The sequence below is a fragment of the Opisthorchis viverrini genome (assembly GCF_000715545.1).
Source record: "Opisthorchis viverrini unplaced genomic scaffold opera_v5_71, whole genome shotgun sequence".
Taxonomy (NCBI): Eukaryota; Metazoa; Platyhelminthes; class Trematoda; order Opisthorchiida; family Opisthorchiidae; genus Opisthorchis; species Opisthorchis viverrini.
Window position 1 is genome coordinate 997,947 of NW_008751727.1, and position 17,400 is coordinate 1,015,346.

The 17,400-nt window shown below is 46.9% G+C and overlaps 1 protein-coding gene across 1 annotated transcript in view; it reads left to right on the forward strand.

Moving 5' to 3' along the window:
* T265_04359 (hypothetical protein) overlaps positions 1-17,400 on the forward strand; it is a gene marked incomplete at both ends in the record, with an annotated part of 37,865 nt that overhangs the window by 14,331 nt on the left and 6,134 nt on the right. Inside the window, 2 exons of the mRNA XM_009169080.1 lie at positions 3,573-3,695; positions 8,727-8,999. Coding sequence (XP_009167344.1) covers positions 3,573-3,695; positions 8,727-8,999 — 396 coding nt within the window. The remainder of the gene's footprint in view (positions 1-3,572; positions 3,696-8,726; positions 9,000-17,400) is intronic.

Below are 17,400 nucleotides of genomic sequence, written 5' to 3' on the forward strand. Positions count from 1 at the left end.
GGAAGACGGAAAACGTGAAAGTGTAAGAAGGGAGGCGTCAGCAGTAGCATGTTTTTGCTTACCCGCCCTGGTGTATGCAGCAAGTAAGGCGACCCGGCTGATGGCACCACGCGACGGCCGATGTGGCATGAGAATATTGTTAGTTGTGTAGGTCATGGTTGTACGAGGGCTGGGATACTGCCAGGGCGCCCACACCTAGACAGGAGGACGATTAGGGCCGTCAACCAAAGCCTTTGGCTCAAAAGCCTAACCGCAAGGCAACGGTGTTTGGCGGGGAAATGCAAACGCATTACCTTTTCTACGGAACAAGTCACCATACATGTTCCAACCCCCAACCTGGAGGACCAGGAGACTGTGTTCGTAAGACCTCTAACCACTGACCAACATGGTATGAGAGACTCTGTGAGTGTCGCGCGGATACCCCCCAGTATAGCTCAATGGGTCGCCGAGGTACACAAACCGCCACACCACGGTAAGGTCCAGTCTCTTCGTCACGGACATAGCCAAAACATTGTAGTCGATAGTCCTGGATGTTTTCCGCATTATTTCTCCGCAGAGGCCACGTCTCTCAGCCATACAACAACACAGCGCTTACTGTACCTGGTAAACGCAACCCTTAAGACCCAGCGGTATGCCTTTTTTATGCTAAGGTGGTAAAGATTCGCAAACTTATATCGGGCCTTTGAGACTCTTGCATTAACGTCATCAGACACATTTCCGTCAGAGCTAATGCCATTACCAAGTTATACAGAATTCTCCACAACTTCCATTGATTCTCCCTAAATTGTAAGTGGTATGTTCAGAGACTGTGCCTTCTGAAGCATGACTTTGCACTTTGAAAGTGCTAGGCGGTTGCCCAAAGATGATATGACGGTGGCCAGTCTATTTAACAGCGATTGTGCTTCCCCTTGGTCTTCAAAGATGACGACAATTTCGTCTGCAAAATCCAGATCGATAAGGTTATCACCAGCATCGTTTTCTGAATCCTTTTCAGCCTTTTCAGTCATTATTCCATCACTCGTGAAGTTGAACAAGAATGGAAATTGTGGCTAACCTTGTCGGACACCACTTTTTGTAGGAGAGCTTTTGTAGAGCCCGCCTTACACTCTCACACCCAGGTGCATGATAATATAGCGATCGAATTATGTCCACAGGCTCCTGGGGCATGCTCTGTTGAGCAATTGCGTTTAAAAGCACTGACAATCGACGGTCTCTTTCTTCCAGATAGACCCAAATAGGCTAGACAGGCAGTGACTGAGAAACCGCTACCCTGGAACAGAGCAGATGGAAATTCATCAGCAGAACGATGACGCTTCATCACCATTATCATCATCAAAGACAGCGTCATCAGTGCTAACACTGATGCTTACTCCCGTACAACCATAATGTTCGTTCAGTTATATTTAAAGCCCTAGAGTGAAAAGAGAAGGAGTGGGTGAGGGAGGGGATCTAGTGCTAACCTACATCTAGCATTCTGAGGTGCCTACATCTCCAAGCACTCAGTCAGACAATCTGGAAAGAAAATGACAGCGTGAACACCACTGGCACCGATTGACCGCCATTCCGTGCAATGTCTCCAGCCAAGCGGAGGCGGGGTCACGGGGATCCCATCATGGAAGGCATACAGCACCAAATACACCCAAACTCTTCATGATCTCTTTCACGCCCTTCTGGCGCCATTCTGAAGGAGGCCCGGAGAACAACAGCCGTATTGGCAAACAGTGTTTCGGCATGCGTAGCACATGGCTGAGCACGATGATACTTGACTATAAACATACACGCGGACAATACTGAGGTTGAATGCGACTCCATATTCACAGTCCGCCTTTCTGTTGAATGCCAGGAATCCCGGATTGGAGGTTCAGTTCATCTCATTTTATCAGCCATTAACCGTGTGCTATAGACACAATGGTTCCAGCTGCCACAGCTTCAAGTGGGACATTCCTACCAGTGTCATTAGTCAGTAGTTAGTTGAATCCCGGGGTCCCCATTCAGGGGTGGCAGTTGTCGACCCGACTAAGTTTACTGGTTAGTGTTTTCGTACTTCGTTACCAGGTCATGCACTGTCCACCTCTCGGTCGCTTTCAGTGAGCCCAGAGTTGAACAAAAGGAGCTCCCCTGGCATGTGGAGCAGATGTTCTGATCAGCGTAACCCACGCATCTTGAGTAATTCGTCTATCGCAAAAGGGTTCTATCTTTCTAGGACCATCTGGCGTACCTCAGCATTACAAGGCCGATTTTCCTACCGGATCCGACCAATGCTTCGGATACATCGATGGTCAAATACTGACAGCTCTCACATGTCCTCTGCACGTAGAGATCACATTTCTGATTCATAAAGCAGTGCGGATCGCACTTCCGCAGTGTAGACTCTGCCCTTGACAGACAAACTGACGTAACATGGGCGCCATAGATGTCGGAGGTTGGCAAAACTTTCCTAGTCTTCCCGATTCTTGAAGTATTGTTACTTGCAGCAATTCCATCGGAACTTACCAGGTCGATTTGCTCGCATGCAAGTATGAGGTTTAGGGTTGATCCCACCCAGCATTATAGTGGCACTTTACACTTTTCAGGTGCGGCAAAGTAGTTTAGGTCATTAAAATGGTTTACATTTTTGATGGATCTGAACCAACGATGGAATTGTCGTTCGCATACTCAATGTCTGTAAGCGAACGTCCCTGGAGCATTTGAACCCCTGAGGTTTCAGAAACAGGCAGTGGAATTTCAAGCAGCACATCAGTAGTAAAGTCGAACAGGACGTGGTAAACCCAGCTGAATGCTTGCCGTATACTTGTGCGCGCCCACAGAGATTCGCATACAGCGCCCTCACAAGGAATATAAATGTGGAAGAGATTCCTTCAATCGCGAAACACCGCCAAAGTTTCTCACCATCAACACAGACAAAAGCAGCTTTCAGATCAAGAAAAAAGGACCAACGCGAGATGTTTGACAGAGTGGCGCTGCTCAAGAATTTGTCCCAAACAATGGTCGACCAGGGTGAAACCCAGCTTGATTCTCACGAATCTGTCTCTCCCGATAATCGATCAACCTGCTCAAAATAATGCCAGATGGGACTTTAGATGCGACGAATACTGGGCATATACCGCGTTGATATGACGTTCTTGCGCCGTTTTTGAAAACTAGGATGTCTGTGGTTCCATTCGGCTGGTATTCTGTTTTCGTTCTACATCTTCTGCAATATGGTTATCAGATTGTCCACCAGGACCTCGCCATCTTTGAAGAGTGCGGGGTGTAGACCATACACACTAGGTGCCTTGTCGCGCCTGGAGATTGATATCTCAACCTGGATTTCGGTTTTGATGGTGGATTGGTGTGGATGTTCTATTCGGGTCCGTTGGGTTCTTTCAGCGGTTGTGTTGAAGGAGATTAGTTGAGGTGTTTTTTGAAGTTATCAGTTCATCGCTTCAGACGGTGAATCGTCTCACAGACACCTGCTTTCTTTTGATGGGTTGATCGAATCAGCTCAGAGAGCCCAGCTATTGCCTGCAGTGTTAGTCTTTTCCGTTTCCTGAGCCACCGAATTTCACTAGCCTTCTTTGTCATTCTTAAAGTTCCTGATCATCCGGCGTTTGAATGATCTGCGTGCGCCATCACAGTGGCTAGTTGCTGTTATGGCCTTTCTGGCGGCAATAATGTCTGCTGATCTCGACGATATCCAGCGTTCATTGAGTCGGGTAAGATGGATTGGACAAACAGTTCCGAAAGCGGATAGCACAGCTTCTTTAAACCGCTTCCATTCAACCTCCAAGCAATATTCGTCATCCGCTCGACTCCGTTTCCAGTAGCTTTCTAACGAGGTCGGCTCGATATTGTTGAGCTACTGAGACTTGTCAAGGTTGATTAATGAAACTGCTCTGTTTTGGGATGCGAAGTGCCGACGGAAACTAAAGCACCAACCGGGCTAGCATGATGGCATGATCATAGTCAAGTTGCGTTCCCCAACCTGAAGGATACTCCTTAACTGAGGTTCTCCATCCGCACCTGATAACCACGTCGTCCTAACGAGTTCACGACTATCTTGTGGTGGGTGACCCAAAGGTAGTTTGATGTGAGCGTTTGTGTTGGAAGTGCGTACGTGCTAGGAACAGACGCTGATCTGCACGAATCTGAAGCAGTCTCTCCCTGTTATCTGTACGATGTGCATCCCATCCTTTGGTAAACACTTCGAACCCACAAAGTGCAAGGTCATGTTCGTTCACATGCAGTCACTGAACACGCCTCTTACAATCTATAGGGAGACACTTGAAGTTGTGGTGCGTTTTACGTACCTTGGGAGTTTTATTAGTTCCGACTGCACTATGATAGATGTCAATGCACGAATCTTCAAGGCTTGGATCGCGTATGCTAATTTAAGACACCTGTGGTGTCAAAGCGGCATATCCCTGAATCTCAATGGACGCGTGCATCAGACTACAGTGCGGGCTGTTTTGTTGTATGGTTGAGACTTGGCCTGTTTTAGCGGCGGAGCTGAGACGACTTCAGGTATTCGACAATTGCTGTCTCAGGACGATAGGTCGTATAAGTTGGTGTCGGAGAATCCGTAACGAGGCAGTTAGAAAGCGGTTTTTCGGTTGCGCAACGGGGATTTCCGTTGAAGAATGTGTCTAGCACCAGAAACCTCGTTGGTCGGGACATGTGTGGCTTGTGCTGAACCATCGTTTGCCAAAGGGGGTGCCGTTTTTCGTGCCCAAATCAGAGTGCCGGAATCAGAGATGTGGCCAGCTCTTGACCTGGCAGAGGGGCATTAAAGAGATTACGAAACGTCTGGATGTTGTCGGTGCTAGTCGACTTGCAGAGTTGGACCGCGTGACCCCCACTGCGCGGGGTTGGAGACGCTGCAAGATATGGCTGCCAACCCTTGTCAGTGGCGTCCTTGTTGTCAGTTTCTATCCATATTGCGTGAATTAGTGTCTGGAGGTTTGAGCATCTCGGAATGATTGTAGTATGCTAGCACTAAGTTCCTTCCGTGTCCACGTTTATTCTTTTGTTCACCATAAGCCCTTCAAATGAATCATGGCAGCGCGATAGCGAAGCATCATCGTTGAACACTGCTGTCCATGATGATGACGTTGTGCATCGGCTCCAAAGCTACCACCTGATTGTGCTTCTTACGAACTTATTCGTCCAGTTTGGGCGTTCGTACCACTCGCCAGGATTACTATATCCGTCCCTTTTGCCGACGGAAGCGGTCGGGGGTAGGGGGCAAGATGGTTCAGTGGTTAGAGCGCGAATCTACTGACCGGAAGGTCCGTGGTTCGAACCCGATCTCTGCCTCTCGACTTCCTCTGTCTAGGCTTGGGCAACCTGCCAGTATCCCAGCCCTCGTGCTTCCTTCTGGTGACATGGCAGCTCGGCACCGAAAAGGTGTTACAGATGAAGGATTGTTATTTATTATTGGATAGGACCTGTCCTTCTCAGTCCCAGAACTCCAGTCTGTCGATACGTACGCCGAAATGACGAACAGTGTTTACCGTATCCACCTACATTGATGGTAATTGAGCCAGACAACCGCACAGCGTAAATATTTCTGTTTACTGGGATCCAGTCCAGTAAGGTGCTTTCGAACTTGGGGCTAAGTGCGACTCCCAGAGCGTAGATACCACGAGCCATTGCGTCAGGATCACCGTATACCCGAAGAGTGAAATGTGGAATATCTGAAATCGTCGTCAGTGGCAGGAGATGCGCGACGGTAGTGAGAGTCCTGTATGCGTGTTTCGGTGACACAACGTACATCAACAGAGAGAAGGGGAAGGTTTCAGCGAGGTTTGTTACCCAATTTGACGTGAACTACGGACATTGAAAACTGCAATGTGGATCAGGTCTTTTGAAGTTAGTGAGCTATTGTTTTGGTTTACTCACCTGGGCGAATGTTTAGACACAGAATAATGGCTTGGTGAACAGCACATAGGTTGATCGCATTGCATCGTCCCTTGGGGGGGAGTGGGAGTGAGGGTGAGAGAAGGCCAGTGAGTCAAGAGTTGCAAGGGCGTTTGATTCTTCCCAATTGCCCAAGTCGACGAAGGCGGTTTAGTTGAGTTGCCCCACCTTAGGCCCTTGACACAAAAGTCTAACCCACAAGGCAGTGGGACTTTGTAGGGTTTTGTTCAGGGACCCTGCCCGTAGCCTGTGACTCATAAGTCTGGACATTGAGGCAACGGTTGTTGGGGTCTCTTTCGGGATTCTACTCGGAGGCAATATCTCAATAGTCTGACCTACGTGGCTAAAGGGGAACAGCCTGGCCGGATAATTCAGGGAGGGACGCAGGCGTTACTGTTTCACTCTTAATGCACCGGTGGTCACGATTGTCGATTGGGCGGTCAGAGTGTGTGTTATTTAGTGCCGACCTTTTCATCCTTCTGAGGAAAGCAGCATCACTGCTCCCATAAACATGGACAAGCAGGTCGTCTGGGGGAAACGCTTTACTGCTTTCACACTCCTACAGAACAGGACAGTAAGACTTTACCTCCAGGCCGTCTCATAATACGACTACTCGCAATACGGGGACTCGCTGTCGGACTGCCCCTCGTTAGTACTCCTGGCATGGTTGCATCATCATCATAGACAGCACGACATCAGTGTGCAGCACATGCTTCGCTGCCGAATATTTGTATATGTGCCATTCATGGTTATACGTGACTGGGGAAACTGTCAGACCTACACAGAACGATAATTAGGGTCGTCAACAAAGCCTTTGGCTCAAAAGCCAAGTCCGTTACCATTTTTTAGAACAAATCGCCACGCATGTTCTAGCCCCCAACCTGGAGGGCCAGGAGACTGTTTTGGTTAGACCTTTAACCATAGACCAACCTGGTATGAGAGACTAATTGTCGCATGGATACCTCCCAGTGTAGCTCAGTGGGTCATGTAAGCACACAAACTGTAACACCACGATAGGGTCCTGTCTCTTCACGACAGACTTTCTAACTATCCAACTCGAACGCCTTACTTTCATTTTTCGGTTACCGCATTTTCGTCGAACGGTCGTATCACGTTTCGCTATGAAGTTACTTATTTTTCAATGTGTTTCACTGCAGCACCGGATTTATACTACTCATCGATATAACTGTGAACATTTTCACCTAACCTGCAGAAAATGGTGTTCAATCGAGTGCATCAGTTCTAGCCAAAGGGTTGCTCTTTGAAACATCCGAATCACAACCATTGCGGTGTTGGTTCACGTAGCTTGTCTGGTGGCTTCTTCGGGGGCCATCGAACATTTGGTGTGGGGAAGCGGGCCACGCGTAATAAAATTCAAGAGATCCGGAAGCTAACCACCTTTCAGAACAAAGTTGAACGCATTTTTATGACCTCGATTGAGCTGTAGCTTGTTACTGTGGGATTTCGGTGGGTAGTATCCTTTGTGGTAGTGGGGTCGATCCCTCTATACTGACGTTTCAACTCGTTTATTATACCTGTTCATTATTGTGCATCCATTACCCCTCTCCCGTTTCAGCCACACCCCTGGCTATTTCACCTCCGTTACACTTAAGAACTCAGACGACTATGGAGGCACTTTTTCAGAAACTGGAGAATTACATGAAAAGTGGGAGCCGACATTTGCAATATCCTTGGACGATTTCATCCAAGATTCGCCAATTTCCCTATGTCCATTACTACAAGAACAACATTTTAGTCAAAAACTACTTCTACTCAATCCTACTGACGACTCCGATTACTCTGTATCTCTACTTGAAGCTTCGCAAGGCGAAGAAGGCGTCACAGCACCGCATCGACTACTTCGACCCCAATCAGATTCCTGCTAAAAAGCTTCTGTCTCACCACCACTGATCGGTGTCTTTGGTACCGGGGACACTTTAGAACAACCAGCGGTCGTTTGGTATGTTAGCTGAATTAGTGTTTAATTGAGGCAATAAACGATTTCACACCCGTCTTTTTGTTTTGCCTGTCCGTTTCACCTATCCCTCTACTGTACTCTCCATCTGTACTGATGCCACACTCGATAAGCGTAGTTCTAAATTGCGCTCTCGGGAAGAATTACTAAATTAGTTGTTTGAAGAAAAGAAATATTGAAACTCATTTCAATGGGTTACATTTTACCTCCGAGTGCAACAGGCTTCTACGCTTGTGATGTACTGCAAGGGTTTTAGGTGAAAGAAGAGAACAACCTTCCTTATGGTTACTTCTAACTAGCCGTACAAGACGAAACCGATTTGTTTAACGTGACAACTAAAAATGGGAAGGTGTGTTAGCAACTCCAAAACAAGCTTCAAACATTTGTAAGAGGATGGCGAACGCTCCAAATAATTTAACTCTACAGTATCGGTACGGACAACTATGGTGGCCATAAAAAATTGCCACTGAATTAGGTGAGTGAAAAGGTTGGGAAACCCGTAGTCCCTCCGTCATCTCTGTTTATACGCCTCATCGGACTGCTGTAGTGACCAGTTCATCGCATTTCTCACAGAGGAAGGTAAGCTGTACATCTTCGATGCTAGAATAACTGTGGCGTTCTTGCATTTTTACGAACTCCAATGCTGCAGCTATAGATGTTATCACTTAACCGTTAATAACTGTGGTAGCGATTAGCTGGAATCGGAAGATTTAACGGTGTACCGTCGAGGAAATAAGCTAGGCGTCCGCAGCAGTCTGTCCGCCCTGTTATGTCCGAGGAAAAATGTTTCCAAGCTGACGTCGTGCAACGCGGCATTCTTGTTGTCTCTTTTGCCTAACTTGATAACTCTCAGGGCACCCAAGCGTTGATAGAGGTACGTTCAGTGCAGTCGACAAACTCGTTCAATCCTGACGGTAAGTCACAGTATAGCAGTGGTTGGCGTAAAATTACTATGGAGCAAGCACCCACCGGTGTAGCTGAATATTCTATCATCGCACTACGAGAAGATACAATCCTTTCGCGACGGATGCGCTCGATTCTAGAATTTACCGCATTACCAAAGGGAGTCGATCCGATCAATTCGTCAAACCTGTTGCCCACTGGCATACAACTTTTTCCGGACCGTGTGGGTCATATTCGCATCTGGTTCACATTTGGGAAAATACTACCTCATCTGTTTTCAATTCAGATATTGTTCACTTGAACCAGTGTGGTTCTGGTAAACATAATTTCAGTACAGAAATTGAAGGGATCTTTCCCAGATAAGCCCCGCTAAAAAATTAACCACCGCCACCCAAAAAAGATTAGAAAAAAAAGGATACGAAATTTGTACCTTTAGTTTTTATTGGAGAGGGTGAAGTTGGGACATGTCATTAATAATTTGCATGAAAAGGTTCGTTTTTCGGTACCTTCGCCTTCAAACGAACTCACACAAGTAGCTGTCCACTAAAAGTAGGTGAGTGCCGCATTGACGTTTATTCTGCATCTTGTAGACGTGCCAAAGAGATTCGATGGTTTGTGTGTGAGTTCCAGTCGTTGGATTCACACAGTTTTCGGTATGATTAACCGTTTCATGAGTATGATTCATGTCAATCATCGTTTCAATTCCTTGGTACGATGCCCACATATCGAAGATGATAATTCAGCCGGGAGCGATGCAGGCCTGGATTGTGTCCATCAAGGTGGCCGCAGTTCGATCCGGCACGGCATACATGAACACCCCTTTAGTTTCCCGGCAGATCCTTCCGAAAATCCACTGCTGGGGTAGGACTCGCCCTCTGTGGCTTTGCAAAAACCGTATTGCCGTCTCCTTGTTATGAGCGAGAGTTGAAAGCGTCAGAAAGTCCACTTAAAGTTTTACGTCCGAACGTTGAAAATTTTTGCACAAACTGAGCCTAGATGCGGATAAGGAATTGTTTTTATCAAAAAGGTCAAGGTTATGTGTGTACATTAAATTGGAGCTGGCAAAAGGTGGCAGCGCTCAACTTTTCGCACATTCACCTTTTGTATTAGTGGCGTAGCTTATCTGAAAAAGTTCTGAATGAAGTAGGGGATCAACAAGTCTGAAAATGAAGACGGCGAAATAATGTCTTCACAGGAACAGTGCGGTGGAGCCTAGGGGGATGAGTACGACCGTGACATTTAGTGGGCGATTTAGTCGTATCGAATATTTATCTTTATTATGTCTAATCTGGTCAACTTTCATCTCTCCAGCAGTGTATAAAATTTGCATGTTGCGTCTACGGTCTCGGTAACTAAACTCTGCCTCTGCACATTCAGACATAACGGCCACCTTGACGTGGAGGTCGGGCTTGAATACTGCAATGATCCCATGGGCGCACTGGCTGGCATTTCGTTCCACTAAGTGCAACAATGCCAGGAGGGCCAAAGGGAAGCAGTTAGACCAAGAACAGCGAGACCCCGTACTGCAAATAAGCATGCTACTAGGCGGTCCGAAGGGGTAAAGTCGTACTGCCTTCTACGATAGGTGTGTAAAGGTAGTAAGGTGTTTCCCCCAGACGATCAGCATGTCCATATTCATGGAAATAGCCATAGTGCCCGAGGTAGAACGGGTTGGAAAAGGTCTGCCCACACACCGACCGCCCGACCATTAACTGTGACCGCCGGCGCATTATTTAATATTGTCGAAATAAAACCAAGGAACCTGGTGCTGCCCAAAAGTCATCTACTGTACAGCCGCATTATGAGTCATATATTAAAACCTTACTACCTGAACCTCCAGGTTAGACCAGCTTTTTGCGTCCAGGTGGTTCAGATTATTGATTCATGGGCTCCAGGTGGGGGGGAGGCTCAAGAAAACCTCAACAGTCCCTGTTATGAGATTCAGATGTTTGAGTCAGAGGCTAAAAGAAGGTTCCCCGGATAACCTCCACTTCCTTGTGAGTCAGACTTTTGGGTCAAAGGATCTCGTCGTGGTACATCTACCAAATCCCCTTCCCCAGCCTACGCAACTGGGAATTATAATTTGTCCGCACAGTTCTTTGTCCACCGATGCCCTTCCCAACATCTTCCCACCTGTCAGGGCGCGCCCAGACAGAAGAAAAAGTATGTATGCAGGGAGTGACGCATCCCCAAGGTCACCATCGGTTCGACACGTCCGGAAAGTAGGTGAATTGGCGGCACCCACGAAACACGGCTCTCACCAAACGGCTTAGCAACACACGACCAGCGTAATGGGCCTGAGAATGTTCACGACCGGAACACCACCATTGGCTGTACGGAGCGAACAAGTGAACGAGCATATTTGGCCATCCTAGTCATCCTATAGTCATCCCATATATATTTACGCAGACGCTCTGTATGTTTGTCCTGGCAATACAGCCGTTTCCCCAGTTCTCTGTCTTCTCCCTATCGCGTAGTCTGGCAGGCTCAGTGCAGGCGTAAGCCATAGCTCGGCCACCGCACAATACAACACCACCACACAGGTGAACCTTGCTGGGTCATTTGTTTTCAGTTATCTGACCGATGTACCTTATGCACCCCGCCGCCTGTTAACAATAAACAAAATAACACCTTTCTCAATCCACATGATCCTTTCGGCATAAGAGCCTTAGCGTTCGTCCTCTGTCGAATTAGTAAACAGCCAATGCTCACAGAGAACCCATACTTCTACAAAGCTGATGTATGCTGTGTTTCTGAAACACGAACACAAGACCCAAGCTTGGTCCTGCATCTCAAAGCGCCAAGGATAAACTCAGCTCTTTCACCTATCGCCTTCCGTAAGTCCGGCGATTTAGGGGTGATTATTCGTGGAATATATGGCGTGGGAGTTGCATTTAACCCCAGAGCTGAACACGCTTTTCTACGCACCGTTCGGAAATCATGCCCAATGCCTCAGCATAAAATTGGTGCCTGTTTGTAGTCTTCACATATGCCCCAACGGACTGCAGAAAAGGATACTTTCTATCGAGAGCTGTCCGGGTTCATTCGTTAAGCAAAAGCCATCGAAAATGTTATCCTTGTGGGCGATATGAATGTCCAATTTGGTCGTCTGAGCTTCTTAGACTCACATCTGGGCGCTTGCTTCGGAGTCACTGCTCGTCGACTCCTCCAGTTATGTGCTGATCATCAACCGTCTCTGGTCAGTACGAATTTTCAGCATAAACATTCACATCGCGTAACCTGGCAGCCACCAACTGCAAATCAGCCGTGAACCCATATGGCTCACGTTGCCATCAGCCACCGACGGAGAGCCACAATTCAAGACTGCCGTTCATTCTGGGGCACACAACTTGAGATGGCTCAAGTGGTTAGAACGCGAATTTACTGACCAGAGGGTTCGAACCCAACCTCTACCTCTCGACTTCCCTGTCTAGGTTTGGGCAACGTGGCAGTATCCCAGCCCTCGTGCTTCCTTCTGTGGCATGGCAGCTAGTCACCTGAAGGGTGTTACTGCTGAACGATTTATTTTATTTTTGTTTACACAACTTGATTCTGACCACGCCGTGGTGTCTGCACGCCTGACGGTTCGTTTCTCGTTAAGTCATCTCAAGTCAGCAAGAAACATGCCAATTTACATTCCTCGGCAAACTAACATAGCTCAGTAATACTGACATCACTGTAATGGTAGCGTGGACGTGGATGATACACTGCAAGATGTGAAAGGAGCTATGCTAGCGCCGTTCAGTACTGTCTGTCTAACTTCCCCGATACAATCAAATGACCATTGGATATCGTCGAAATTACTAGCACTGGTTGGTGTCAGGAAATTCATACCAGCAGGCAACGATCGTGGTGGCGCACACAGACCCCTCAAAAGCCAAATAGTTAAGAGCCCAAGGAACGACCCAGAGCTTTGGTGAACATCGCAGGCCCGTTGTTTGGAAAAGCTTTTGCTACCGGAAACAACCATGCCCCATATCAACTGACCTAGGAAAGCAGTTGTCAGTGAAACGGTAGGTGAAAATGGCGGCTTGAAAGATGGGCTGGACATTTCCCAGAACAGTTTAGCTGCTCTCCTGTAATATAGCCTCTGAAGACAACTAATACAGGCAAATGAACCGTAAACCTTAGTAAAAAAAAACAAAATACGAAATATCCATAATGAGACGTGAGAAGGCATCAGGACCAAATGGTCTGTATCCACCCCCGTCAAACAAGGAGGGAAATCCCTGGTGATCCACCGGACAAAGATCATTGGTGCAATATGTAGTGAAGAGAAATTTCCTTCAGAATGGGGTACGTCGGCAGTTATATCTTCAAAAAGAATATGCGGACGTTGTGTGAAATCCAGCCTGGCGTTAGCCACGTAGTTGTGCGTTCGAAGTCGCCCTCTGGTCTTATCGTTCGAAGGTTGACTGAAAACAGTGGGAGACAGGCCTGCGGGAACCAAGCTGGGTTTGATTCTGCAAGAGGATGGATGGATCACATTTTCACTCTCTGACAGACTCTGGAACAACGGTACTGCTTCTAGCAATCGACAAAATTTGCCTTTACTCTGTGGACCGTCAGCCACTATGGTTATATCTGTGGAGCACATGTGTAAAAATAAATTCCTATCCCTCCTTAAAGCGCTGTACGCTAACTCGCACGGACGCCTGTGGATCTACTGGAATCTCTCGCCTTTTTCACTACATTAAGTGGTGTCAAGCAAGACTGTCCGTCTCCACCTTCCCGCTTCAACTTCGTCATTGATACGATTATGCAGTACTCGCCACCAGCCTCTTGCTGGTGTAGCTAAAGACGATATTTCCATCCGGATTGGAAACGTTGGAGAAACTTTTGTGAACGTAAGGCGCAGACGTGACATCAAATCACCTATCAGTGTTCGAGTTTTAATTTCTGTGGTGCATAATATATTGATATATGGATTACAAACCTGGTCTCTGCGCGCTAAGGACGTCAACAAGTCTTCGGTATTTGGCCATCGATGTTTTTGGAGCATTGCTGGAGTCTGGTGGAAACACCGGACCAGTGGCAATGAGGTATTCGAATGCTTTTCGGGAGAAATAACTCATCCACAACAGGTGAACTGATCAGACTCCATAGGTTGTGCCAGCTTGGTCGCCTGTCGACCGAATTATTCGAAGGGCCCTTTTTGCACAACCACACAAAGAATGGAAAAGAGATAGGGGAGGTCATACAATGATCTGGCAGCGAAGCATGAAAACAATTACCAGCAAATTTAGCTTTACTGGCTATTCCCGTCTCCCTGGATGGGGTACCTGAGGCTGTTAAGGATATTTTCAGGTAGCTTAGTCGCGCCCTTAGTGGCACTTATGCCTTTAAGCCGTTGTCTTCAATGCGTAGATCCCCTTCCGATCTCCTCAATGAGAAGTCCACTAGACCCCTGTATTTGCACATCAATTATATCAGCTGCCGCGTCCAATCTATAGGTATCTATCCCACCTCCTTAAATCATCGGCGAAGGAAACTGTAGTAGCTATACCCACTGTACGGTAAGTATGCGGCTTTTACAGCTGAGAATGATGGCTCCCCATATCACCATCTATTCCGAGGACGAACGGTCAATCACACAAGTGGATTGCCTAGCCTAATCGAATAGACGCTTTACACTGGCAGTTGGTCGAACGATTTATCTGTTCAGTTAGGGGATACAAACGCTACCCAGCTTGAAGTTCAACTGGGCATTCTTTGGGGAATATGAAGCTTACGGGGAGCTCATATGTGTGCGTTTCTCCCTTGATGAATCTAATCCACTAAATGTCGTAGTGGGTCTCTGACTGGACCCTTCATTTCATCTCACGCAAGTGTCGTTGATGACCACCTGGTCCAGGACGACCGCTACGGTTGGGAACCGATTTTCTCGTTTACTTCCCACATCTTAGTAATACTTGATTCATTTTTAAGCTTAGCCACGCGCGCACTTGTCACACGTCATCTGTTGGTCAAAATAAATGACACTCCTCAGCCCACATGGTTTCATCCACCAAACATTACCTTCTCATCCTACGTCGCAGCTAAGGTTCCCCCCACAACGATCGGTGGGGCAGTGTCACATTATCCTTAGTAGCATTCGTTGCTCACAAAGAGCAATGTCACTGACAACTGTGTGATCGGCTAGCTTCACAGATGTCTCAGAGTGGAAATTCGTTAAGGTCCTCCTTTATCTCGTTAGTGTGTTGCGAAATTCGCGCTTGCTTGATAACCTATAGCCTTTCTGACATCATGGTTGATGAGCCACAGCGAAAGTAGAAGGCCGGTTACTTCACACGCCACAAGTTTATAAGTAGGTTAATCGTTACTCGGTTGAATTTCTAACTCTGACGCCACATTCAGCCTCAAATTCTCCGAATGCAATTTGTGACATTCAACACTGTAGCTTGAGTGCAATTTCATGCCCAACGTACGTCCATTTCACCACATGCATTTTTAACCTCAATTATATCGGGAATTCGACCCAATCGTAAGTCCCAAACTGACACCCCCTGACCACTCGTAACATGGGGAAGTGCAGGATCGATTGACAAAATAAATCAGTTTTGGTACCATCTTGCTGTTCGTTTGCTAGGTGGTATTCCGAATGGGTTGCCTGACGTAACTGGGATGAAAAGCGCTATAAAAAAATCGTTCAGCTGTAATATCCTTCCGGTGCCTAGCTGTCATGCCACCCGAAGGTTGCACGAGGGCTGGGATACTGCCAGGTTGCCCAAGCCTAGACAGGGGGAGTCGAGAGGCAGAGATCGGGTTCGAACCACGGACCTTCCCGTCAGTAAATTCGCGCTCTAGCCACGTGAGTCATGTCGCACATAGGCATAATTGTTGTTGAATTACCACAGATGACGTAGCACTTATTATGATCTCCTTTGTAACTGAGAGCTTTTATGTTTCCATTTTGAAGGACGGGAAAATTTTATATATGCATCTATAGAGACCCAGTGTGTTATCCACTTTGTGCTTGTAGACGACACAAGATACCAAAACGCATTCATGCCACTATTGTGTGTTTTATTGTCCTTCACAATAGACTGCTCCATTTTCAGGATAAAATTTGTACATGCAAATTCAACATATACTCGCCAACTAAAAAATGTAAGCAGTGCGTTGCAGATATATTTCAAGATGGAAATTCCACCAAGGCCTTTGCACTATTACTCCTCACGCGATAGTATTCAGTGACTGTGAAGAAAGTTCTACAGTTATTGTTCTTCCAACACTCATTGTTAAACTGCCTCTATGGTAGAATGTGCTCCATCAACGCAAAAGACTACGAAGTGAAGAGAAAACAGCCCTAGTTGCGAATAAGAATCGCTGAAGTGATTTATACTAACCTTGAACACTTCAGCAGTATTCAAGACTTTGTTTGGGCTTGGTGGAGTGTTGTCATTCCGAAAGCCCCGCTGTAGTTTGCTAACGCGAAGACCTTTCCTGAAGCGATTATGATAATCAATAATAGGAAACTCCAAGTTAATGCAAGAAACCACCTTGTATCTCTTCATCGTCACTCTATACGTGCTCCATAACTGCACCCACTTCAGGTGTACTTGACTTCCACCCGTCAGGCTTTTTTCTAAGCGGATATTAATGCCTTTTGGGTGAAATTCCAGGTTAGTGTTGGAAGTTTATGCATCAGACAACTGTTATCATGATTTCATGCATTTTTGTGAAGTATTGCTGAAGATGAGTTTAAGTGAACCTCAGTTTGAAACACCGAACCCCATCCAACCCATGACGACATCACAGCTAAAGGATGTAATATGCCATTGAATAATAATATAACCGTTCAGCTGTTGCACCCTTCCGGTACCTAGTTGCCATGCCACCCGAAGGTTGCACGAGGGCTGGGATAATGCCAGGTTGCCCAAGCCTAGACAGGGAAGTCGAGAGGCAGAGATCGGGTTCGAACCACGGACCTTCCCGTCAGTAAATTCGCGCTCCAACCACTTGGGCCATCTCGCCCCGTATTATGCCATTACCAGTTAAGAACGCAAATCCTCAACCTTAATTTAAGCGGAGAATCCTGACATTTACGATGCCCTGTTTGTCCATATGCTTTCGACTGTCGAACTACCACAACTTCGCCATAAACTTTATCGTTCTGAATAACGGTGCCTGGTTCCTTCCTTGAAGTCCCAAAGACCACGAGTTCATATTGTCACTGCAGTCGACTGACACAGTGGACTGATTTTGAACATGATGTGCAGACTCAACCTTTTGGTCCTAGGAAGAGACGCACCTAACATGGCGGGGGTTGTCCTATTCGTGGACACTGTTGCTGTTATGATGTGCTTCGGTGACAAAAATGTGCTTTTTCAGTTTATGAAAGGCGCGTGGGTAGAGGCTCCCCATGCTCTTGATGGTTGCTAACCTATTAAAGTCATGGAATTTATGAGAGTTTCTAGGACTCCACAATAATGCCCCATTCAAACAGGTCACCGTGACTGTACGGAACCAACGCACTGGTCCTTCTGTCAATAATAATGGTGAGATTAGGCTCATGAATGCTTTGCAGGCTTTCAGTTAGAGAATGAGACACGCTGCCTGCGCGCTTGCCTTGATTTGGCTGTGTTCACCCAAGTTTCTTGCCGTACGTCATCACTGGCAGA